Source organism: Hibiscus syriacus, unplaced genomic scaffold, assembly GCF_006381635.1.
Source record: "Hibiscus syriacus cultivar Baekdansim isolate YM2019G1 unplaced genomic scaffold, ASM638163v2 tig00110076_pilon, whole genome shotgun sequence".
Taxonomy (NCBI): domain Eukaryota; kingdom Viridiplantae; phylum Streptophyta; class Magnoliopsida; order Malvales; family Malvaceae; genus Hibiscus; species Hibiscus syriacus.
This window is the reverse complement of record NW_024062586.1, coordinates 2,077,539-2,104,542: the sequence shown is the minus strand read 5'-3', so window position 1 is coordinate 2,104,542 and position 27,004 is coordinate 2,077,539. Positions and strand designations below refer to the sequence as shown.

The window sequence follows — 27,004 nt, the reverse complement described above, 5'->3', positions numbered from 1 at the left end:
CACGAACCACATCCAGTCTAGAGAGGTTCAAACCAACGCCCATCTTCCTCAGCTTGAAGCAGGACCCGCTCCGGAACATCTTCAACCCAGTATCTGTCATCATCGCCCACCGTCGAGTCAGCAGCGAGCAAGTTGGCCGCTCTGTTGGCTTCTCTCGGTGTAAAGCAAAACTCCCATGCATGCAAGGATCGAGCCCTATTCTTCGCTTCCCAGATGAGTAAACCGACTTCTGATCTGTCAACGGACGGCGATGAGTTTTTGAGGAACACCAACCGTGCGTCTCCTTCAAAAACCACACAACGGCAACCCAGATCGATAGCAAGCTCAACTGCATGAACGGCCGCCTGAGCTTCCGCCACAAAAACCGAGGTAACCTCCACAACCCTCCTTCAACATGCACCGAGAACAACACCATTCCCTTATAACAACGCATGACCACGATATTCTTTGTTGTTGCATGTAACGGGAGTCGAAGTTTGCTTTGACAAAAGGCGCAGCCGGAGGCATCCAATGAGCTATGACCACCTGATGAGCAATAAAAGGAGATTTTGTCGCAGCCTCTACTGAACAAGGTAACCCTTAAGAAAAGTTTGGAGCTCATTCAACCTCGTACGGTAGCCCTCATGATAAAGTTTGTTACGAGCATACCATAGGGACAATATAATAGTCATAATTTCACCATGTTTTGCGACTGAATATTGCTCAAACAACCAACTTAACCACTCGACAAAGTCAAATGAACGAACCTGCTCTGGCCAGTAGTAACCCATTTGGGTCCAGATTGATGCTGCTAAACCACAATCCCTCACGACATGGATATCCGTTTCTGGGATCAACTGGCACCCCTGATAGAAGCGACTGATGATGATCCTTCGGGCGTACAGAACTTGTTTCGTCGGAACAAAATTCTGAGAAAATCTCCAGATCTATAGTTTTATCTTCCGTTGACAGTGAGCTCCCCAAATTCTTCTATAAAACAGGCTCAAAGAAGGGGAGCCCTCATCATAAATGGCAAAACTCACTAGATATTGCTGTAAAAAAAACAATTTAGGTGATAATGTTGTCCTAAAAAATAATTGTTCAAATGGTGTGAATTATACAATGCATGGATTGGTCGCCATGCAAGCCAAACGAGATCATAGGTCGCCATACACTCGGTGCGACCTTGTAGGTCGCCATGCAAGCGGCTCGAACTCCTCCATGATTCTGCTGAAATCATGACAAAGGTGGCTCTGCCTCCCTCACCCCTATCTCCCTCATGCATGCAGCAATGAAATCACGACAAAAGTGTTCTATACGAGCTGTGGCGAGAGGATGAAGCTTTGCTACGTGCTGTGGTGAGAGGATGAAGCTTTGCATGGGCCATGCACGTCAGAAGAGGTCGCCTGCATGCAGTGGATAGCAGGCGAGCATGCAACGGGGAGCAGGCGCAGGACAAAGTCGCCCAGCGTGCATGGCGACCTACCATGTCGCCTGGCGTATATGGCGACCTACAAGGTCGCCCGAAGGGCATGGCGACCTATGCTGGGAAGCTACCACGCCGTAGGTCGCCCGGAAGGCATGGCGACCTACGGCCAACACTATGCAATTCGTCCTATTTGAACAATTAATCTTGGGAATACGTTATATCATTAAATAAAAAAATCGAGAACATTATCTTGAAAGTTTTGCCCATCATAAATACTAATGAATAGAATTATTCTAATATTTTAAAAATAAATATTAATTCTACATAATAAATAATATTATTTTTCTATTTAAAATTTATAATAAATAATTTGTTAAAAAATTATCAAATATGAAAAATGAGTTTAGGAAGTTACAATCGCATTAGATGTCCATCTCCCATCAGTTTGTGCCGCGTCATCTTATAGAAAATATTTCTGTCCTTTCCAAGATAGAATCAATTTTTAAGGTATGCAGTTTCTGTACACGCTGATGTGCTATATAATATTATTTTCCTTTCATAATCTTCTGGCCCATCCAGACAAATGAAGTGGTTGGGGCGAGAATAGTGGATGTATTGAAGGTAGGGATGGTAAACTGGCAGGGGTGTGGGTATCTTTTTCCTATCTCATATTTACTTAATATTTTTGTATCTATCACTGGTCAATCATCATAACGGGTAAAAATTTTAAATTCATACTCGTCTATGTTGGTACATTCTCAAATTCACCCTCACACCCACTATCCAACTGAATACCTATTATCCATCCCGTACCCGCCTGTACTCATCAATACTTGACCAGTAGCAACCTCACAGATTACATAAGTAACAAAATATTAAAAAAATACATCCATTAAGAAGCATAATAAATTAAACTAAGGATTAATTGAGTTTATACCCTAACATTTGGTCAAATTACAAGTCATGTTTTATAAAATCTTAAGATTTATATATTAGTCTCTGAAATTATACCTAAATTCATAATGGTCCAAAACAAATTTGGTGGGTAATTAGCAGGTTGGAGATGTGGGGTGGACGGATACGGGGTAGGTAGACACAGAGTGAGTAAGATCTTAAACACATCACCTACCCACTAACCATGGTGGGTATGATGTTTTACATCCACACCAGCCACTACCCACTAAACTCATATTCGCGCCCCAACTGGAGTGGATGCGATCCAAAATCAACGAGACTGTACTCGTCTGTCATCCCTAATTGAAGGTGATAGACGCAGTGTGTAGCGAGGGCTTTAAAAATTAGGGTAAACTCTACATTTAGTATTTTAACTATTACTTTTGTTTTATTTTGGTAATCAAACTTTATTTTTTTTCAAAATCATGCATAACGTTTAGTCTAAGTTTGATTTTAGTACTCATAGTAAAAACTTATTGTTGATGTTGACGTGTCATCATAAGGTAATGTCATGGAATCACTAAAGAAAAATAAAAATGTCACATCAGTAGTTCTATTAAGTTTATAATGGTGAGGTACCAAAATGAAACCTAAACTAAATATTGTTAGAGTATGCCAAAGATCAATAATATGATGAGTAATAATACATTTATTTACTGACTTTATTGAATAAAAGCATTACCCCTATTATTTTCAGTTATATTTATGTGTTTAACATAAACTGAAAGATAATAAAGTTCATATAATAACATTATTAAAAGATCCATAGTCAAGTATTATTATGAGCATGGATAATAATACGCTTAAGACTAACATGTTATTGATTGATGACAACGAGTTGTCATTGACATAGAGATGTCAGAATTTTTACATGATTATATTGTTAGAGAACAATGTATTGGATCGACCCATCATGAGCATATGTCCTGGATTATTATGTAACGGTCATAACATTGCTCACGGTGATGACTATATGTATGATCCTCAGACTTTAGATCAATGTCATCCCAACATATATTGTTGTATGTTTTGATACAGTTAAACATGCTCCGTAACTGGTTGTACTATAAAGACTGTTATTGAATATATATCAATATATGTAGTGGGGTGTGTATGATTAAGATAGGATTTGTCCTTCCTACATAATAGGAAATATATCACAGGCCACTTGATTGAGTGAGACTAGAAATGCATGGTCATGCTCGAATAAGTTGATATGTGATATCACAAATTATTCGTTAATTATAGTTTACTCTAGATATCAAGAAACAACAGATGGGCTATACTAGTGTGAGTATTCTAAGACTTGTGCCTATTCTAGATACAAAGGAAAAAATGATGTAATACATAAAAGAGTTAATCGCGAAGATGATATGTCAAATTATAATTTCTTGTAACTTAGGTGACAATGATATATTGCTAGATGTCACTCATTGCATGTAATAATTACTACTAACGTTACAAGAACCTACAGGATCACACCCTAGGATTGAAATGAGCAAAGATGTACAATTTGTTGTATGTTACTAAAATATATCTAGAGTTAATATATGTATATTTGATATACATATGATTTTAATTATCCCGAGTATAGTAAGTAAACATTAAAAGAATGTAATTTTGATTACAACTATTTTAATTGATATTTAATTCGAAATAATTAAATAAGATTTTAAATAAACATTAAATATGGTAATTCATATTATAAGTCTTTAATGTATATTTAATTTGAATTAATTAAATAAACTTTTTTATTAATTCAAAATAACTTAAAAATCCCTAATGTGTTAGGGTAACTGATATATTTAAGTAAGGTAAGGTCTAGCAGCCGATTACTTTCTCCGTTTTTCTCAAAACTAATTTTGGGAAAAGTAAATTTTGCTCTCAATCGGGTGAACTAAGTAGAGGTCGAGACGTGTTTTCGTGGATGCTTATGATTCAAACCGTTTGTGATCACCATTAGTCGATGTTGCATTTGTTGTTTTTCAAGGAACCCATTGTAAGTATTCACATCCTTTCCTCCCGATTTCGGTTTTTCGTACTTGGATCACTGGTGAGACCGTCGAGTTTTGTTTCCGCTGCGCCATAGGGTGCACCGACGGTCCCAACAATGGTAACAGAGCCACTTGTATGATCCGAATTTGGGTTAAATTCTTGGTTGATGCGATATGTATGAGATGCATGTTCTAGTTTTATCGTTTTCAACAAATATGCATGATATCATTGTTCGAATCGATAACCACAACTATTAATATGTTAATTTGTTAATATGATTTTACAATCTATTTGTTGCTACAAGGGTTATACAAAATCCATATGTCAATTATTGACATGATGATCCGTGTGAGTGCGATTGCAGATTGCGTTTGGCAGTGGAACAATGGTTGTTCCGATGCAGAAATCCATCGGGATTGAAAATCCCAAAAACACGATTCTGTTGATAAGTGTTATCAAATCGTGAGGTTTTTCTATAGAAATGGAAGTACAGTTTTTCAAAAAATCCTACCGACCGTACCACGACGGCCGATGCGCGCTAAAGACTTTTCCCATTTACCCTTCATCAGCAGTATAGATTGTAGGCCCATATTAATATTTTTAACAAAGGCGTAACAACGTGTATATATATGATATGTTTTTCACGGTGTTTAACATGCATGTTTATAGCCCTTGTTCAATTTACAATGGTTGAATTTGAAATACGGTCTGCGAGCCGTGCCTTTCTATATCTCATTTGTATTTCTCTTCTCATTTTACTCCCTCGTATGTAAAAAAGGGTTCTTTTAAAATTGTAATCCTATTAAGATTCACAAGGAGTAGAAGAATGGACTGAACTAAAAGATAGAAGATACCTAGAGAGCAGTCTAAGGTTTTAGGGTTTTTTGGTTCTCCCATTTTCTTGGGATGAGCCACATTAGTCATTGTTTTTGGGCTATAATCATTGTATCTTATTTATTACTATATGTAACACCCCAACCCATATCCTACCCGAATACGAGTCTGAGATGTCACATTGACTTTTTAAAATATTTGCTTTTACAAAAGAATGAAAATTCTAACTTTTATTAAAATCAGAGTACATAATTTATTCAATTTCACTAAAAAGGTTTGCAAAACTTATCAGAGCATATACAATTCAAATATTTAATTACATGCCAATTACATTCTATACAATAAAATACATGTTAGTCAAATACTTTTATGATCTGATCTTTGAAAAGGAGAAGCTGACCTGACTTGCCTATCCATGCTCCTCTTCTTGCTCACGGAACCTACGTTTGAAATACTCACACGCTAAGTCTATGACTTAGTGAGGCAAATAACACACATAATAGAAACTCTAGATACTTAACTATGCATGAACATTTCACATTTCATATATTAATATAATAATTCATATAACAACTATATATATTCACGTATATCATCACTGTCCTAATCACATCATTGTCATTATTCCATTTAGAACATATAATATTGTATTTAACATTTGTAGCAATTCATACCATATCTTTCATAAATAAAGCATATAACATCACACAATGTTTCTTTATGTTATTCCTTTTATTAGCCCATGTACACTTTTGAGAACTAAAGATAAGTGAGTACATAGAGGTTGTGCACATATGTTGTCACCACAACTCGTATAATTCCCACTAGGGGCACATAGAATTTATCCTTGAAGACCGTGTAGAAATGTCCTGAAGGATCACATATAACACATATGTCCCGAAGGACCACTCCTTAAGAACCATATACAGATTCCAATGGACCAAATAAGTGTACCGAAGTACCGTATATATGTTCCAAAGGATTACATATATGTCCCGAAGGACCACATAGAACCCTCGACTCTTGGCATGCCAACTATACCCCTAGCTCTCAATTCACATAACATGGGCATTATCATTATGTTTATCACATATTCACATAAGCACATAGTTCACTTTCGTAGAACATTTTCATATGATTCACATTCACATGTCACATAATCACATAGCTCGTTCACATATATATATGTCCTCATATAGCTTATATCCTTTCTCATGCAATCACATAGGTCATATCATATGTCTTAGCTTTCATGTTTATATAATCATTTATATCTATACAACATAGCTTATATTCCAAGTTCATGTCATCACATAATTCATTTAACATACATAATATAACATGTAACTCATGTAATAACATACGACACATACACTCATATTCATATGTTCTAATATGGGAAAGAGACTTATCACAAGTCTTATTTCCATCAAATATCATATATCTAATATTATGCACTCACCTGGCCTCACTAGTCAAATGCAACACTTATAACTCTTTCTTGCTTGATCTTATCACTTGACTCATCAGATACTCGCTTCCGATCGATATCTACACAATTATATAACTTATATAAATATCGAGTTTGAACCACTTGTAACCAATCAATATAACGTAAGCTGAAGGAAACACTTAACTTAACATTTTATACTCAATAGTATCAGTACTCCCCTATAGTATTGATACTACTCTTCTATGGTATCGATACCCCTCCTCGGCACCAATACCATTTTTACATTCGATATTTACAACTTGATAATGGTATTGATACTAGATACTTGGTATCGATACCCTTTTCAACTAGTATCGATACCCCTTTCAACCAGTACCGATACCACTCTTTAGGTATCGATACTTTTTAAAGATTTCATTCAATTTTATCATAAGGTATCGATATTGTTCCTTCAGTATCGATACCCCAAGCTCAATTTCTACTCTTTTTTCCTTTGAAGTATCGATACTGGATGAATAGTACCGATACCCCATACCCATAATTTATTTACTTTAACCCAAAATCATTCATACTCAGCTAAATTTCCTTATTTTATTCTTCTTTCAAGCTTTGAAATCAACCCTACTTATTCAAATAAATTATTTTCACTTTAACTCATCTTAACTTCCCATAACTATACCAATAAATCAACATGTTCCAAATTCATTTCTAACATTAAATTTCTTAATTAGACCCTTGACAAGTCAAATTCAACTTAAAAATTTATTGACTCATTCTTTTTCAATAATTCACTTAAAACCTCTATTTACTCAATCTCTTATAACTCATCCATCTTTGAGTTTTAAGCCACCTTAAACTTTTCTTAAGCTTATATAACACCCATGTTTAAAACCAACCACCAAAAATTTGAAGAAACTAACCAAATTTAATAACTTACCTTTGAAAATGAAGCTCACGGCAGAGGAAGAAGACAATCAAGGTTCCAGACTTATATTTTCTTTTTCTCCTAATCCCCACATGGTTTATAGCCCATAAAGGGAAGAAAATTCTCTTGAAAAATGACCATTTACCCTTATTTTTTTCCATCTTTACTAATCAATTCTACTCACATAATTTCCAATTAAAACCCTAAACTTTTAACTTTGTCACTACGATCACTCTTTCAGAAGGAGAAACTTAATGGCATAAACATCCTTGACTGGTTTCGTAATTTGAGAATTGTTCTCAAATAGGAAAGGAATGAATATTTCTTTGAAGAACCTGCTCCTAGTGAACTGGCAGCTAATGCTTGAAGAGTTGACAAAGACAAGTTCAAGAAACATATGGATGATATGTTAGACGTTGGATGTCAATGCTTGCCACCATGACTCCTGAGCTTCAGAAGCAACATGAGGACATGGTTGCATATGAGATGATTCAAAATCTCAAAAAAATATGAAGGGAAAGCACGTCAAGAGATATATGAGACCTCTAAAGCTTTATTTCAATGCAAAATGGTAGAGGGAACTCCTGTAGGAGCTTATGTCATCAAGATGATGGGCTACATCCAAACGTTGGAAAAGTTTGGATTTCCTCTCAAAGATGAATTGGCTACTGATGTTATCCTGCAATTGTTGCCAGATAACTTTAGCCAATTTGTCCTTAATTTCAACATGAATGAAATTAACAAGACTTTACCATATTTACTGCTGAAAGTAACATAAAAATGTTGGACCTAAGCCCATTCTAATGGTCCACAAGGATAAAAGAAATGGAAAGAAAAAGGTAGCGGCAAAGTCTAAGGGTAATGGTAAGGCCAAACAGAAAGGGAAAATGCATTAAAACCCAAAGGGGGAGTTAGCAAGGAAGGAAAATGTTTCCATTGCGATAAGACCGAACACTGGAATAGAAATTACCCTGTTTACCTTGAACAAGTTAAGAAGGCAAAAGCAAACGGAACATTTGTTTCATGTATTTGTGTTATTGATGTTAATTTGTCAACATCTACTTCTTGGGTATTGGATACGATTGTGGTTCTCATATTTGTACTTCCGTACAAGGACTGGAAAAGAGAAAGAATCTGGCTAAAGGAGACATATACATACGAGTAGAAAAGGAGCAAGAGTTGATGCATTAACTATAGGGACATATGTTTTATCTTTGCCTATTGGACTTATTTTAAATTTAGAGGATTGTTATTTTGTGCCTAGTTTGACAAAGAACATTATTTCTATTTCTTGTTTGGACAAGATTGATTTTGAGATTATTATTAAGAATAATTGTTGTTCTTTTTATCTCGATAATGTTTTTATGGTTCGACATAATTGGTTAATGGTTTCTATATTTTGGATCAAGAAAACACCATTTATAACATAAACACTAAAAGATTAAAAACAAATGGCTCGACTCAAACTTATCTTTGGCATTATCGTTTAGGCCATATAAGTGAGAAACGCATATCAAAACTCCATAAAGATGCACTCTTAGATTCATTTGTTTTCAAATAATATGATGTATGCGAATCTTGCTTGTTGGGACACATGACTAAAGCTCCTTTTAATAGTAAAGGTGAGTAAGAAAGTGATTAATTAGGGTTAATACATAGTGATGTATGTGGACCGATGAATACACAAGCCAGAGGTGGATTCCATTACTTCATTACTTTCATCAATGACTTCAGTCGGTATGGGTATATTTATCTTATGCGCCATAAATTTGAAGCCCTTGAAAATTTTTAGGAATTTAAAATTGAAGTACAAAATCAACTGGGCAAGAGTATTAAGGCACTTCGATCAGATCGAGGTGGAGAATACTTAAGCATAGAGTTTGATGAACTCCTAAAAGAATGTGGGATTGTCTCACAACTTACACCACTTGGTACACCACAGTGGAATGGAGTTTCTGAAAGAAGGAATCGAATACTGTTAGACATGGTTTAATCGATGATGAGTCATAGTGATCTTCCAACTTCTTTTTAAGGACATACACTTGAAACAATGCTTTCACACTAAATCATGTTCCATCTAAATCAATTCAAAGGACACCATACGAGATATGAATTGGCGTCGACATCGTTTTTCACCCGGGTAGGGAAAGATCGATACCGACTCGGGATTTTCTCATTGAAAATCGTTTCAAAATGTGAGGAGTCTCCACCAATCATTTAAGGTGAGATTAGAACACGAAAAGTTGATTTTAATAAAACATTTTATTTTAATAAAATACTGAGTTTTGGGGTCTGTAAAAAATCCAAAAATCAGGTTCGGGAGTCAGTTATGCGTCGGGAAGGATTAGCACCCCCACAAGCGCCCAAAAATTGGTACCTAGTTGATTACCCTATATTTAAAATCAAAAATTTTGAGTTCAATCTTTATTTAATTTAAAAATCATTAAGGATGCAAAGTTGAAAAGGGTATTAGTTTATTGAGACCAATAACATTCGCCCCCGGGCGTAAATGCGAGAGATCAATTATTGTGCCTAATAACCGAACATTGCCTCATTTTTAGAAAAACATGATGCGATTTTGAAAAGAATGTCGACTTATTTAGGGTATTACCAATAGTTACCCCCTGACCACGATCACGGAGGATATACTATTAACTCCTTAATAAGTGAACAATGCCTTAAGTTTTAAAAACAATGCAATCAAGTAAAAATTTATTTAATCCTAATTATACTAAAAATAAATTAAGGCTTTTTTTCTAACCTACGATGTCAAATTATGAAAATTAAAGAACCTAGGGGTCAAGCCTAGGAACGTATGCTCTAATATTAATCATACGATTTTAATTAATTATCGAGTCGAATAGCCGAGATGGTCCCTCGAGCATTTACGCGAGAGCAACCTCGAATTATCCCCTAAATTAAGAGATTAGTTTGAAATCTATGCTAAAACGGAGGCTTTATTATTAACCTAAATTAATTTTAAGATTCGAATATTTAAAAGGTTATGGACTAAATCTTAAAAATGATATATTAAGGATTAAATTAAAAGAATATAAAAATTAAATATAATTAAAATATTTAAAATTACAAAAATGCAAGAAAATAAAAGTTAGTATTAAACAAGAAATTAAAAAGTGACTAAATTGAAACGAATGTAAAAACAAAATATCATAATCAAATAATAAAATAGATGAGGAAATATGGCTAAATTAAAATAAATGCAAATAGAGTGTCATAAATAAAATACAATACAATAAAACGAAATATCAAAATGACTAAAATAAAATAAAACAAAGCATGTAACCCGAATTGAAATAAACAAAGAAACGGTCAACCTAGTGATCTAAATAAAACACGGCAAAACTAACAGGGACCTATAAGGTATTTACCGACGAATGTTGACCAAAATGCTACATCTGTTATGGACAAGGACCAAAGAAGAGTTTACCCATAAATTGGTGACCAAAATATAAATAGTTTCCTAAAGATCAAGGACCTATGGATAATTACCCCACGAATTGGTGACTGAAACACAAAATGCGCTAAAATTCCAAGGACCTAAGCGTCATATTCCTTTAAACAAAAAAAAAAATCTATTCTTCTCCCCTAATTTTAAACTGCCCAAATCTCTCCACATCCCTAGGTGTTTTCCCCTCTTTTCTTCACTCGTGCACCCACGATGGCCGACCCCGAAGACCCATAATTCGCGCCGCCTCGACCACCCTATATGGGTGGCAATTCTACTCTGAACGATGGCTTACAAAGCAAAAGGAATACCATGAAGACAAATCCTAACCACAACTCATGCTACCTCTCCTCGAACGAGGATCGAACCACGCAAGATCGCCATACACGGTGACCTTTCAACTCTGAATTAGCAACAACTATGATACCCTCTCCTCGACGCCGACGAAACCACACAACAAAGTAAACTACACCCCTAACTTATTAAATTTTTGAAAGCATCGATCCAACAAAGAACTTAGAAATTGAAATATATTTTTGTTGTATTTAAAGGATTTAGCAAATAACAACCACGAAAAGCAACAAAATCTAGATTACCTTGTTACTGGAGAAATTTCTTTTGATTGCTGATAAAATGTCTTTGTTCCTATTTTTATTCCCAGTTTTCATTTTTCTTTTTTACACTGCTTTTGGGTGGGTTAAATACCCATTACAAAGGAAATAAAGACAAACAATAGTGGAGTATGGGTGAGGCGTAGGTATGGGCGTGGAGCTGGCTGCTCGATGAAGGATGGGCACGAGATGGGTTTTAATTAAAGGGCATAGGCATGGGCAAGGCATGTACTTGATTAAAAAATGGTGCTCACATCTGCCCCTCGTGCTCATTACTGTGAAACGGGAATGAAGCAAAGAAAATAAAGAACCATTTTTATCTTGGTCTCTTCTTGTCACGGTGCGAACTCTTCACCGAGAATGTCAATTATTCTCCTTCTGTCAAATTTTCGTGTCCTTGCTGCCAATGATGTCATCTTGCTTCGTTCTCTCGGTTGAGTCTTCATCTTCAGTTCTTCAAGTTGCGGGTTCTTCTCATCCTGGTCTTTCCACTGGAACTGCTGATCCCTCTAGCGAGGTGTTGCTGATTTGAGATGTCGTGAATCAAGAAAAGGTTGAACAATCTCTTCATTATGAATTCTTTACTGACAATGTTAGTCCCTCGAGTGAGGTGTTGTTGATCCAACTCCATATGTGATGAATTGAGTATCGAAATATTGAAAACGTCCTGCCCAAAGGTCTTATCATCCTGTTCGAAAGACTTATAGATGACCTGAAGGATTTAAACATCATGCTCGAAAGATTTACTTATGGCCCGAAGGACTTACTCATCAAGAAAACCTTGAAAATCAAACGTATTTTCTTATAAAATCTTTTGTTTTGAGAGAAACTATCTCAAGCGAGATAAAATCTTATGTTTTCAGGGAAATTATCTCAAGCGAGACAAAATCTTTTGTTTCAAGGTAAACTATCTCAAGTGAGATAAAATCTTTTATTTCAAGGGAAAATATCTCAAGCGAGATAAACTTTTCTGTTTCCAGGGAAACTATCTCAAGAGATATAAATCTTCTGTTTCGAGGGAAACTATCTCAAGCGAGATAAAATCTTATGTTTCAAGGGAAACTATCTCAAACGAGATAAATCTTCTGTTTCGAGGGAAATTATCTCAAGCGAGACAAAATCTTCTGTTTTGAGGGAAACTATCTCAAGCAAGATAAATCTTTTGTTTAGAGGGAAACTATCTCAAGCGAGATAAATTTTTTGTTTCGAGGGAAACTATCTCAAGCGAGATAAAATCTTTTTTAAAAATAATATTGAAAATGAAATGTCTTCTTTCGAGTAAAAACCGTCTCAAGCGAGACAAATCTTGTTTGAAGAAAAACAATCTTGAGTGAAATAAATCTTCTTGTTTCGAGTAAAAACCGTCTCAAGCGAGACAAATCTTGTTTTAAGAAAAACAATCTTGAGTGAAATAAATCTTATTGTTTCGAGTAAAAACTGTCTCAAGTGAGACAAAGTCTGTTTAAGAAAAACAATCTCAAGTGAGATAAATCCTCTTTATTAAATGAGACTGTCTCGAGCGAGACAAAATTTATTTTGGAAATGTTGAATTTGAAGATTATTGTTCCCTCTTATTGAGGATGTCTTGTTGTCTTTTAATCTCATCTTCTCCTGAAAGATTTGTAAAATGTATCTGGATGTAAATATTCTGATGATGGATGTTTGATGTAAAGATGCAAATTCATGTATGAATAATGCATGTTCTTCTTGATTAATAGAAGTGAAAATGTGCTCAAGCAATCTTGGTTCTCTTCTTGATTGTTCGTCTTCATTCTTCTCTCACACCAAGGTGTATCATCGCATTTCTTTGCAAACATCTGCTTTCTTGGCTCCCTAACATTCAAATTCTTTGCCTCAATTTCTGATTCTGAGCTTCTAGGTCTAAGGGACCTCTGTCAATTTCCAGGCTAAACTCTTCAGAGAGATTGTCCTGTTTGAAAATGTTTTCTTTCTTTTTATTTTCAAAATATGAAAAATTTGTTTAAGAAAAACATCATTCTTTTAGGCTCATAATTGAAGCAAATCACGGAACATGAGTTCGGTAAATATCAAGAGAATAAACAACACTTTTAGTCTTTCAAAGTTATTCCTCTTTGACAAGTGTCAAAATTGATGGGTTGGTTTCAAGTTAGCTCCTCTAAGTTTCTAAGGTACCAGTCATTGAAATGTCATTTCTTCTTCGGTCTTTGAGAACCTTACGACATGCCTCTCTTCTTTGGCTTGGCATTTTAATCAGATGCGAACAAAATGACGCAACTGGTATAATCAATCATTAGACTTTCTAGAACACTTTTATTTCGGTTCTCTGAAATCTTTCATTTGTTCAAGCTTCATAGACTCATTTAACAAAGGTAATGCAAGGACATCAGTCTAAACATAAAATTCATGCGTGCTTCCGTGAGGTTGACTATAACAAGTGTTCCCCGATTCCCTTAGTCCATTTTCATTGAAACTCATTATTAAATCAATTTGATTTAATTTTCCATTGTCTATCTAGCTGAATTCAAATTTATTGTATATACCTTAATCGCCCTTATTGGGCTAGCTGAAGGGTTCGTCTCATCACAAGATCTTTGACTTGACAAATATAGTGGAGAAAACATCGAACTGTCGAGTATCCGAATAATGTCATGGTTCGAATGCAATCTATTCATAAAGCCAGGGCTTTTGAGTTGCCTCTATAACCAATTGGTTTAGCGAAATAGCTCAGCTTTATTGTATAATATGTAGTAATAATTTATTAGCTTTTGAGCATTCAGATTTAAAATTTCTTAAGCTCATCGAGAAAGACCTGTAATAGTCTAGGTCCTTGATTGTCAGGAAATCTCATATTTAGAGTTCAGCCCAAACAACTGACCTAAACTAAATTCATCTTTCCACTATTCCATTTGTGAAGATTAATATCATCACTGAACGTCTTCAACCGAAGTGTAGTCTAGGCCGCTCCTATTCATACCTGAATGCTAAGCCTTTAGTCGTTTCCTCATGAGAGGAGAAGGCTATAGTGGTCTCTGTAAGAGAATGGTATGGGGTTCAAGTGTATCATTTGTGGTAAGGTCAAGGGTCCTTGTTTTATCAGTTTTCAATCTTATCAATTTGTCAAAGATATATAACTCTGATTCTTAAAAGAGCTTTTAATCAAGTGGATATTTAAAGAATTTCGTGTCTGAAAATTACTCATTACTCATAACCTCAGAAAGTAGCATTTAAAATGTTCGTTTGTCAAGTGACTTACAAACTTTTTAACAAAAAGAGAAAGAAAAGAAATTCAAACAATACAATATACGAGTGCGTCAAAAGTTTCTAGTGGTTGCAATGATTTTTCTCAGTTTGCATCAGAATGCCCCGTTATTCATCAAATGTCCATGCCCCTGAATCGATTAGATCTTAAACTTTGCGCTTCAATGCCCTGCAATTCTTAGTAAGGTATCTTGATCTCAGATGGCGATAACATCACGTCCATAGCTCTCAAACCCTTTTTGGTGCAAATGGGGTGACTTCATATCACCTCAAAACCTTTATCATAAGATTCTCCGCGAATTACTCTCGGGATCCTTGATTAATATAAATTTTGAGATGCAATATATACCATGTAATGCACAATGTATATATACTAATGCAAAAGATGCAAATATGTACATGCAAATACAAAGATGAAAAATGGGAGTGCAAAATGCGAGCTACAAATGCAACAAGGAATTGATCCCAAAATAACTGTTCCTAGAATAATTCTCGAAAAACTAAAATGTCTCGGTTCATTGGGGAAGTGAGGATCTGGTCTATTTGTAAGCCGCCTAGCTTCTAAGAGCATAATGGTTCTGTATCGTCTTCAAAACTTCTACTTCATCTCCTATTCTCAGAAATCTTTCGAGCTGGTTCATGATCTTCAACTATTGGCTTTGGCGTTTATTCGTATCGAGTCCAAATTGTTACCTCATTAAGGAAAATGTATGATCGTCTCCTTGGTAGATAAACTCCCTCTAGCTCCTACTTCCAGGAATCCTTAGAGTTGGTTCGTGATCTTCAACTGTTGGCTTCAACGTCAAATTGTCTCGAATCCAACTTGTTACCTCAGCAGGTAGATGTCTGGCTTGTCTTCTTTGTAGATAGACTCCCTCTAGCTACTTGATCTACATGGAGAATCTTCGAAATCCTATCGATCCCAGAGAAAGGCATTGTTGTTTCAAGAACCTTCTAAATGATCAGTTATTTAAGGATCAATACCTTTGAATGATATGTCATGTTCATGCAAAAATGCAATAAGAGTAAACAAAAGGAAACCAATGTTAGTAGAAACATAACAAAAAAAATCAAGTTAGTTGAAAGATTAGTCCATAAAAGTAATTTAGCAAAAATACATAAATATGATTCAAAGTTGAGACTGAAAAAAAAAGCAAAGAAAATTAATAATCCTAACCACATGTGTTCTAGTTATCCTAGGCTTTCCCATGGCTCTAGCGGGGTAGGCTTACTAAATTCTCTATATGAGGCTGGGTTCTAACAAAGGTTCCCGAGCCATCTTTCCAACCTGCTAAGGTTGGCCCCGATTTTGGCCCATTACAGACTTGCGAATTGGGTTCAGCTCAGGAGATCACACCACTAAAAGCGTACCTCGATCTGATATCCGGATAGGCAACTTAGGTTGCTTTCCAGAGATACTTTGTAAGACCCACACAAGGAAGCTCAATGCTCCCCGTGAGGGGTGACATTTCTCCCTATTTAGGTAAATCGGGATTGATCTCGGGTTTAGCGCTATGATAGGCACCAATCCTAAATATTTCATAGAAGTGTAAGCATTAATCAGAGATAAATCTTTTTCTTTTGCTTTTTGAAATATCATAATGAACTATAAATTAGACAAGACCGAACTCATAATTTCCAAACAATAAATATAGGGTAACCAACTCGTGGCTCGACTCTCAATTTGTTTAAAAAACAAAAGTCTCTAGCAGAGTCGCCAATATGTCGACACCATTTTTCGCCAGGGCAGGGAAAGACCGATACTGACTCGGGGGGTTTTCTCTTTGAAAATCGTTTCGAAATATGAGGAGTCACCACCAATCATTTAAGCTGAGATTGGAACACCTTAAAAATTGGATGATTTTAATAAAACATTTTATTTTATTAAAATATTAAGTTTTAGGGTTGGCAAAAAATCTAAAAATCAGGTTCGGGAGTCGATTATGCATGGGGAAGGATTAGTACCCCACAAGTGGCCAAAAATTGGTACCTAGTTGATTACCCTATATTTAAAATCAGCAATTTTAAGTTTGATCTTTATTTAATTTAAAAAACATTAAGGATGTAAAGTTGAAAAGGGCATTCATTTATTGAGACCGATAGCATTCGCCCCCGAGCGTAAATGCGAGAGATCAGCTATTGTGCCTAACAACCAAACATTGCCTCGTTTTTAGAAAAACATGATGCGGTTTTGAAAATGATGTCGACTTATTTAGGAAATTACCAGTAGTCACCCCCTGAGCACGATCGCGGAGGATATACTATTAACTCCTTAATAAGTGAACAATTCCTTAAGTTTTAAAAACAATGCAATCAAGCAAAATTTTATTTAATCTTAATTATACTAAAAATAAATTAAGGATTTTTTCTAACCTACGGTGTCAAATTATGAAAATTAAAGAACCTAAGGGCTCAAGCCTTGGAACGCATGCTCTAATATTAATCCTATTTGATTTTAATTAATTATCGAGTCGAATAACTGAGAGGGTCCCTTGGCATTTGCGCGAGAGCCAACTCGAATTATCCCCTAAATTAAGAGACTAGTTTGAAATCTATGCTAAAACGGAGGCTATTATTATCCTAAATTAATTTTAAGATTCGAATAATTAAAAGGTTATGGACTAAATCTGAAAAATGATTTATCAAGGATTAAATTAAAAGAATATAAATATTAAATATAATTAAAATATGTAAAATTACTTAAATGCAAGAAAATAAAAGATAGTATTTAAATAAGAAATTAAAAAGTGACTAAATTGAAACGAATGTAAAAACAAAATATCATAATCAAATAATAAAATAGATGAGGAAATAGTGGCTAAATTAAAATAAATGCAAATAAAGTGTCATAAATAAAATAAAATGAAATGAAATATCAAAATGACTAAAATAAAATAAAGCATACAGTCCGAATTGAAATACAAACGGTTAACCTAGTGATCTAAATAAAACACGACAAAACTAACAGGGACCTATAAGGTATTTGCCCATGAAAGTTGACCAAAACGCTACACCTGCTACGAAAAGGACCAAACAAGAGTTTACCCATAAATTGGTGACCAGAATATAAATAGATTCCTAAAGATCAAGGACCTATGGATAATTACCCCCACGAATTGGTGACTGAAACACAAAACGTGCTAAAATTCCAAGGACCTGAGCGTGATATTCCCCAAAACAACAAAATAAAATCTATTATTCTTCCCTAATTTAAAAATGTCTGAATCTCTCCACATCCCTAGCAGCTTTCCCCTCTTTTCTTCACTCGTGCACCCACGGTGGCAGACCCCGAAGACCCATAGCCCGCGCCGCCTCGACCACCCTATATGGGTGGCCATTCTACTCCGAACAATGGCTTACCAAGCAAGGGGAATACCATGAACACAACTCCTAACCACAACTCATGCTACCTCTCCTCGGACGAGGATCGAACCACGCAAGACCACCATACACGACGACCCTTCAACCTTGACTTAGCAACAACTATACTACCCTCTCCTCGACGCCGATGCTATCCCGACAAAACCACAACAGCAAGGTAAACTACACCCCTAACTTATTAAATTTTTAAAAGCATCAATCCTAGAACAACTTAGAAATTGAAATATATTTTTGTTGTATTCAAAGGATTTAGCAAACATCAACCACGAAAAGCGAACAAAATCTAGAATACCTTGTTACTGGAAAATTTTCTTTTGACTGCTGATAAAATGTCTTTGTTCCTTTATTTTTATTACCAGTTTTCGTTTTTCTTTTTTTTTACACTGCTTTTGGGTGGGTTAAATACCCATTACAAAGGAAAGAAAGACAAACAATAGTGGAGCATGGGTGATGCGTTGGTATGGGCGTGGAGATGGCTGCTCGGTGGAGGATGGGCACAAGATGGGTTTTAATTAAGGGTTGTGCTTGATTAAAAAATGGTGCTCACAACTGGGAAGTACCCTAGTATGTTTTTTATGAGATTTAGGGTTGTAAAGCTTATATAAAACATAAGATGTCTACAAAGCTCGAACCTAAATCTCATAAGTGTATATTTGTTGGATATCCTAAAGAAATTAAGGGATACTCTTTCTTCAACCCTAATGAGAACAAAGTGTTTGCTGCTCAAACAGGAGTTTTTCTCAAAAAAGAATTTCTCTCAAAGAAAGGGAATGGTAGAAATATTGAACTTGGAGAAGTTCAAGAACAACAGATCATTGAACCTGAAGTTGAGCATGTTTCACAAGTTGTTGAGGAATAATTAACATATTTAGAAACACAACCCCTGCGCAAATCCATAAGAAATGCCGTGAGAGATTTGGTTTTCTCATTACTGCACATGGAGATGATCTTCTTATGGATCAAGATGAGCCTGGGACTTTTAAAGAGGTAGTGTCTAGCCCAGACTATGAGAAATGGCTTGAAGCCATGAGATATGAGATGGATTCCATGTCAGTAAACTAAGTGTGGACTTTGGTCGAACCACCTGAAGGGGTCAATCCTATAGGGTGTAAATGGGTTTTCAAGAAGAAAACCGACATGGATGGTAATGTACAACATACAAAGGGCGATTAGTCGTAAAGGTTTTCGACAAGTTCATGGTGTAGTCTATGATGAAACATTCTCCCTTATAGCTATGTTTAAGTTCATCCAGATTTTTCTCGCAATAGCTACATTCCATGATTATGAAATCTAGCAAATGGATGTCAAAATCGCTTTCCTTAATGGAAAACTTAAAGATGATGTGTATATGACACAACCAAAAGGTTTTGTCGCTCCAGGAAATGCTAGAAAGGTTTGTAAGCTACAAGGGTCTATTTATAGACTAAAGCAAGCTTCTCGAAGCTGGAATCTTCATTTCAATGATGCAATCAAAGAATTTGGTTTTATCATAAAATGAAGATGAGCCTTGTGTTTATAAGAAGACTAGTGGGAGCATTGTTTCTTTTCTAATCTTGTATGTAGATGACATACTCATCATAGGAAATGCTATACCTACTTTACAGTCTGTTAAGACTTGGTTAGGTAGTTATTTTTCTAGGAAAGATTTGGGTGAGGCAACGTATATCTTAGGAGTTAAGATCTATAGAGATAGATCAAGACGACTTCTAGGTCTGAGTCAAAGTACATATATAGACAAAGTGTTGAAAAGGTTCAATATGGAAGAATCCAAGAAAGGATTTTTACCTGTGAGACATGGCATTTCTCTTTCGAAAGGAATGTGTCCATCAACTCCACAAGAAAGAGAACAGATGAATAAGATTCCATATGCTTTGACTATTGGTTCTATCATGTATGCCATGATATGTACTCGACCAGATGTATCGTATACTTTAAGCATGACGAGTCGGTATCAAGCAAACCCTGGTGAAAAACACTGGGTTGCGGTTAAAAATATCCTTAAGTACTTAAGAATAACTAAGGATAAATTTCTTGTCTATGAAGAGGAAGAAGAGCTTAGTGTAAAAGGTTATAATGATGCCAGCTTCCAAACTGAAAATGATGACTCACGATCGCAATCGGGTTTTGTGTTTTGTCTTAATGGAGGTGCTGTGAGCTGGAAAAGTTCGAAGCAAGATACAATAGCAGATTCTACAATAAAGGTTGAATACATTGCATCCAGTAAAGCAACAAAAGATGTTGTTTGGATTGTGACAATAATGGGGCCATTGCACATGCAAAGGAACCTATATCTCATCAACGATCCAAACATATTCTTAGGCGCTTTCATCTCATTCGAGATATCATAGATTGAGGAGATGTGGAAATATGCAGAATACACATGGATTACAACATTGATGATCCCTTGACGAAGCCTCTTACATAGCAGAGGCATGATCATCACACTGAGTCACTCGGTATTAGATATGTGAGCTATTGGTTTTAGTGCTAGTGGGATATTGTTAGAATATGCCCAAAGACCAATCATATGATTATAAAAATACATTTATTTACCGATTTTATTGAATAAAGGCATTACCCCTATTATTTTCAGTTATATGTCTGTGTTTAACATAAACTGAAAGATAATAAAGTCCATATAATAACATTATTAAAAGATTCATAGTCAAGTATTATTATGGGCATGGAAAATAATAATACACTTAAGATTAACATGTTATTGATTGATACAACGAGTTGTCATTGACATAGAGATGTCAGAATTGATACATGAATATATTGTTAGAGAACAATGTATTGGCTTGACCCATCATAAGCATATTTCTTGGATTATTATGTAACAGTCATAACATTGCTCATGGTGATGATTATATGTATGATCCTCATACTTGAGATCAATGTCATCCCAACATATATTGTTGTATGTTTTGATACAGTTAAACATGCTCCGTAACTGGTTGCACTATAAAGACTGTTATTGAATATATATCAATATATGTAGTATGGTGTGTATGATTAAGATATGATTTGTCCTTACTACATAATAGGAAATATATCACAGGCCACTTGATTGATTGAGACTATAAATGCATGTCCATGCTCGAATAAGTTGATATGTGATATCACAAATTATTCGTTAATTATAGTCTACTCTAGATATCAAGAAACAATAGATGGGCAATGATATATTGCTAGATGCCACTCATTGTATGTAATATTAGAATTGTTCTAATAATTACTACTAACGTTACAAGAACCTACAAGGTCGCACCCTAGGATTGAAATGAGCAAAGATGTACAATTTGTTGTATGTTACTAAAATATATCTAATTAATATATGTATTGATATATATATATTATATATCTATATATATATATATATATATATATATATGATTTTAATTATCCCAAATATAGTAAGTAAACATTAAAAGAATGTAATTTTGATTACAACTCTTTTAATTGATATTTAATTCAGAATAATTAAATAAGATTTTAAATAAACATTACATATGGTAATTTATATTATAAGTATTTAATGTATATTTAATTTGAATTAATTAAATAAGATTTTTTATTAATTCAAAATAACTTAACAATCCCTAATGTGTTAGAGTAACTGATATATTTAAGTGAGGTAAGGTCTAGTAGCCGATTACTTCAGCCGTTTTTCTCAAAACTAATTTTGGTAAAAGTAAATTTTTCTTTTAATCGGGTGAACTAAGTAGAGGCCGAGACGTGTTTTCGTGGAGGCTTACGATTCGAACCGTTTGTGATCACCATTAGTTGATGTTGTCTTTGCTGTTTTTCAAGGAACCCATTGTAAGTATTCACATCCTTTCCTCTTGATTTCGGTTTTTCGTACTTGGGTCGCTGCTGAGACCGTCGAGTTTTGTTTCCGCTGTGCCTTGGGGTGCGCCGATGGTCCCAACAAATATTAGGTATGATTTTAAAAAAATGAAGTTTAAGTACCAAAATATAACAAAATTAATAGTTTAGGTATTAAATGTAATTTACCCAAAAAATATGAAATTGTTAAGTCATTTAAATTATAATTAATAAAATAAAATACAAAATTTTAAGGATTAAAATTGTAATTATATCATATTTTATTATTATTGTCGTTAGATTTATAGTTAAATTTAACAATAAGTGATTAAAAGTTAAAATGAATACAAAATATAATATTATATATAATTTGAAAAACAAAAATAATTAAATGAATAAAATAAAAATATAAAAATAAATGTGTAAATAAATACTAAATAGATAATTTATCTTAAATTATTCTATAAATAAATATAATTGAAAATAAATCATTTCCTTTCTACTCGTTAATCAAAATTGTAAACAAAAAGTCTTTCTACAAAATATAACTCAAACAATTTTGAGATCATATTTTATTATATCCTAATTAATAGGTTAACTTCCAGCTCAGATGTTCGCCATTTTTAACGAAAAATGAAGAGTTTGGAACATATTAATAATCAGATGACCATTTTGTAACTTTTAATAATTGAAAGACTCAACAAAACACCACTCTATAATTTGAGACTATTTTATAACTAAGAGACCATTTATATACTTTACTCTACAATTATTTATCTAAACATAATATGTTTATGTTTATGTGATATCCCAGTCTTTTTCTCCTTTTTTTCTTCCCAATTTCCTTGGCCTGACCGTTTGCTTCTTTATATCCTAAAATTTAACGGTTTAGATTAATATTACTACTCCTTGGCCTGACCGTTTGCTTCTTTATATCCTAAAATTTAACGGTTTAGATTAATATTACTACAACTCCCACCCAATGGCTGAACTTCTCTTGGCCTTATTTTAGACTTAAGTTAGTGGCTTTATTTTAGAAAAATCCACTTATACAAATTCAAATTTTTAATATTTTTTGTTTTACAGTTATATCTGTTTTCTGTAGTTTTTCTGATGTTACTTGAACGTATGCTATAAAAACAGTCATGCAGTAAACATGAGGAGCAATTAATCCAAGGCAAAGCTGTTTTGTAAAGGAGGACGATGGAGGTGGTGGAACGAGTGGAAGCCCTCCTTTCATCCTCCCTATCCGAAGACAACATCCCCATATAATTCATTCGGCTGGAAGATGAGCCAATTTATATTATTACATGTTTAAAAAAATAAAATTTAGGTTAAACTATGATCGAAACTAATTACATATTTGAATAAATTTAGGTTGAAATTGGAAGATTCAAAAGTTTGAGGACCAATTTAAAATGAGGGTCATGATTTAGGGATAAAATTAGAATGTTTAAAAGTTTAAGGTCTAATTTAGAATGAGAGTCATAGTTTAGGAATAAAATTGACATATTCAAAAATTTAAGAACCAATTTTAAACGAGGGTCGTAGTTTGAAAACACATGACGAAATTAACTTGTTTATGCATGATTTTCCTTTTGGTTTAAATTTTGATAATGTCGAACCGGTTGAGTGGTCCGACAGCGTTATTCTCCCTTGAGTCTTAGGTTCGAGTAGTAGCCTTTGCAGGATGTCCGTATGTTATTAATGATTAAAAAAATTATGAATAGATAATACTATGTAATCACACAAACTATTTTTTTTATTATGTTGATTTGGTTGTAGAGAGGTGAACGAGGAGTATGCACAGGAGATGAGAAAGATAGTGGAAAAGCTGTTCAGATGGCTATCAATGGGACTAGGGCTTGAAGCAGATGTGCTGAAAGAGGGAGCAGGAGGGAAGGAGATTGAGTATATGATGAAGATAAACTATTTTGGTGCCCAATGAGGTCCCTGGATTGCAAGTCTTCAAAGATGGCCTTTGGATCAACGCCAAATACATCCCCGGCTCCCTCATTGTTCATATCGGTGACCAGATTGAGGTTACCCCTATCTCTTTTACTTCATTTATCTATCATTGTTTTTACCAAAAAAAGGGTAAATTATACATACAGTACTAACTATCATTTTTGTTCTGTTTTGGTCACCTAACTACTATATTTTTTCGAAATCATACCTAATAATATGTTTTGGTTTCATTTTGGTCACTAAGGTTAAAAAATTAGTAAAACGGCTGACATGACATTTTTTTAAAAAACAATCAATGATAATGTGACGTTGTCTTATGGTGACACGTCAACATCACCGTTGATTTTTCAACGGTTGGTGACTAAAATGAAAATAAAACGTAATATTAAGTATGATTTTGAAATAAAAAATAGTTAAGTGACCAAAACATAACAAAAGTGATAATTGAATACTTAATGTGTAGTTTACACAAAAATAAATATCTGATTAATTATTTTTTCAGTGGATGATTTTGGAAACTTGCCATTACCATGGATTGATTTAATTTCACCGTACTATAATGCTTTGGATAACGTACATTAAAGTCATTGAAATATACTCACATTATCGTTTTGGCTACTAAACTTTTAAAATAATAAAATGGTTATTGGATTTATTAAACTAATACAAAATAGTGATTAATTTTATTAAACTATTAGAAAAATGATCATCAAATTTGTATTGAGCTATTAAAATAGTCATTAAATTTATTTAAATTTTTACACTTATTATAATATCGTAATATCATTTTATAATGATTCTTTAAATTTAATAATTATTTTATAATTTTGAAAAGATCATAACTAGAACAATCATTTCAGCATAGTTTGGTACCAAAACAAAAGTGATAATTAGGATACTAAATATGTAGTTTATCCTAAAATTTACTTCAACATAATTTTGAAATAGTTAAAAATATTTTAGAAAGATATTAGAGTAAATGAAGAGAATATGTTATTAATAATATAATACATGCAGATACTAAGCAATGGGAAGTACAAGGCAGTGCTGCACCGAACGACGGTAGACAAGGAGAGAACGAGGATGTCATGGCCGGTCTTCTTGGAGCCACCGGCGGAATTCGTGGTTGGTCCACTTCCTCAGCTTGTAGATCCCCAAAATCCTCCTCAATATAAGCCTAAGAAATTCAAGGACTACAGTTATTGCAAACTTAACAAGCTCCCCCAGTAAAATATATATATAATGCAAATAAACTGCATGCTCTATCATTTCACTGTTTTGGGGATTTTCTTGTTCATTATTTGCCTTGTGGTTTTGCTTTGAGCATTGATATGTAGTGCTTCGTCTTTGTTGTATTACATGCCTCTTATATGAATGAAATGTTTTTTCACATTTAAAGAAAGGGGTAAACTACATATTTAGTCACTCAACTATCATTTTGGTTTCGTTTTGATTATCTTTTTTTTATAAAAAAAATCATCACTAACATTGTATTTTTGTTTTATTTTAATCACCCACCGTTAAAAATAACAAAAGTACTGACATGGCATTTTTTATTTTTTTTCAATGATGACATGATATTACCTTATGGTGACACGTCAACTGTGCTATTAATTTTTAACATATGACCAAAATGAAATTAAAACATAACATTAGTGATGATTTAAAAAAATAATTGAATGGCCAAAATAGAACCAAAGTGATAGTTGAGTGACTAAATATGTATTTACCCTAAAAATATTTTCTTGTATGCCACTAGGCCTACTATGGAAAAGATAAAGAAAAGAAAAGAGAACACTTTTCATGGCTTTTTCCCCAATACGGAGGGCGTCAAATTTATTTGGCCTAATAGGACACCTCAAATTTTATTTTGTAATCTACGTCAAATGCTACAATACAGGAGAACTCGTCACCTCGAGATGACAAGATAGTCCAAATAATATTTTTTATTCAAACTCGTCACATTGAAGTGTCTGATTTTCAGTTTTACCTTTAAAAAATTCTAACCGAAATCTCTATATCTATTATGAAATCTTTCCTAAGAAACTCATAGGGATCATATTCCATATAATTTAATGTTCTTCCAAGTTCTCATGTAATTTTGAGTTTTGATAAAATTTTGTTTTGTACGACAATTTGAGTATATAATTGAACTCCTGTAATAGTGCTAAGTTCAACTGTGTTTGAATTCTCACTCAAACGCATCATGATTCACTCTAAAAAAATGATTTTAGCCAACATTATATATGTATTCCTAGGACAACTTATTTATGAAATATTTTACATTCTGAAGTGAAATATTATTTTAGTATGAGTTATTTGATTTCCTTCAAACTCTCCATAAATCAATTTTGATATTTGCGTATCGCTTCCTCATTTGGGTTAATGGATCTATTCTAAAAATTAAAAGGATATAACATATGTATAACTCTGATTCAAACTATCTTAAAGGGAAAGAGTCAATTTCTAGTATTAATCTAGAAATCATACATATTTTAGAGTAAGAATAGAGGTGAGTAACTGTAGACTTTTTCAGTGGATTACCTTTGACTATGTCCAAGTAAGATTCAATATGTGTTTTATCGATCATCTCGACAAGTCAGTTCATTTTATTCCGTTTGAACTAATTATATTCCTGATTACTAACTTGATTGTTTACTTCAGAGATTGCTCGTCTTTGTAAGTTTCTCTTATCCATAACTTTTTACTCAGATATGAGATTTATATCACAATCCTTAAATACTCTTCTTGAGGCTCTATATACGTGATTAAAACTTCAATGAAACTTGTTGGGATTGTCGGTACACCACATGGTGAAGCGAAAAATAATCTGGCGATCTCACCAGAGATCCGTGTATGAAAAACAAAGTCGGGAGGAAAGGATGCTTGATTTACCTTGGGTTCCTTAAATTACAGCAAAAAACAAACTAGCGATGTAGTC

General features: G+C 34.0%; 1 protein-coding gene across 1 annotated transcript; it reads left to right on the top strand.

Moving 5' to 3' along the window:
• The first annotated feature begins 1,364 nt into the window (after positions 1 to 1,364).
• On the top strand, positions 1,365 to 25,334 carry LOC120214606 (flavonol synthase/flavanone 3-hydroxylase-like). Its single transcript, XM_039212459.1, has 4 exons — positions 1,365 to 1,558; positions 23,881 to 23,971; positions 24,030 to 24,137; positions 25,081 to 25,334. Exons 1-4 carry the CDS (start codon positions 1,365 to 1,367, stop codon positions 25,291 to 25,293), a joined length of 606 nt encoding a protein of 201 aa, XP_039068390.1. The 3' UTR covers positions 25,294 to 25,334.
• The last annotated feature ends 1,670 nt before the right edge of the window (positions 25,335 to 27,004 follow it).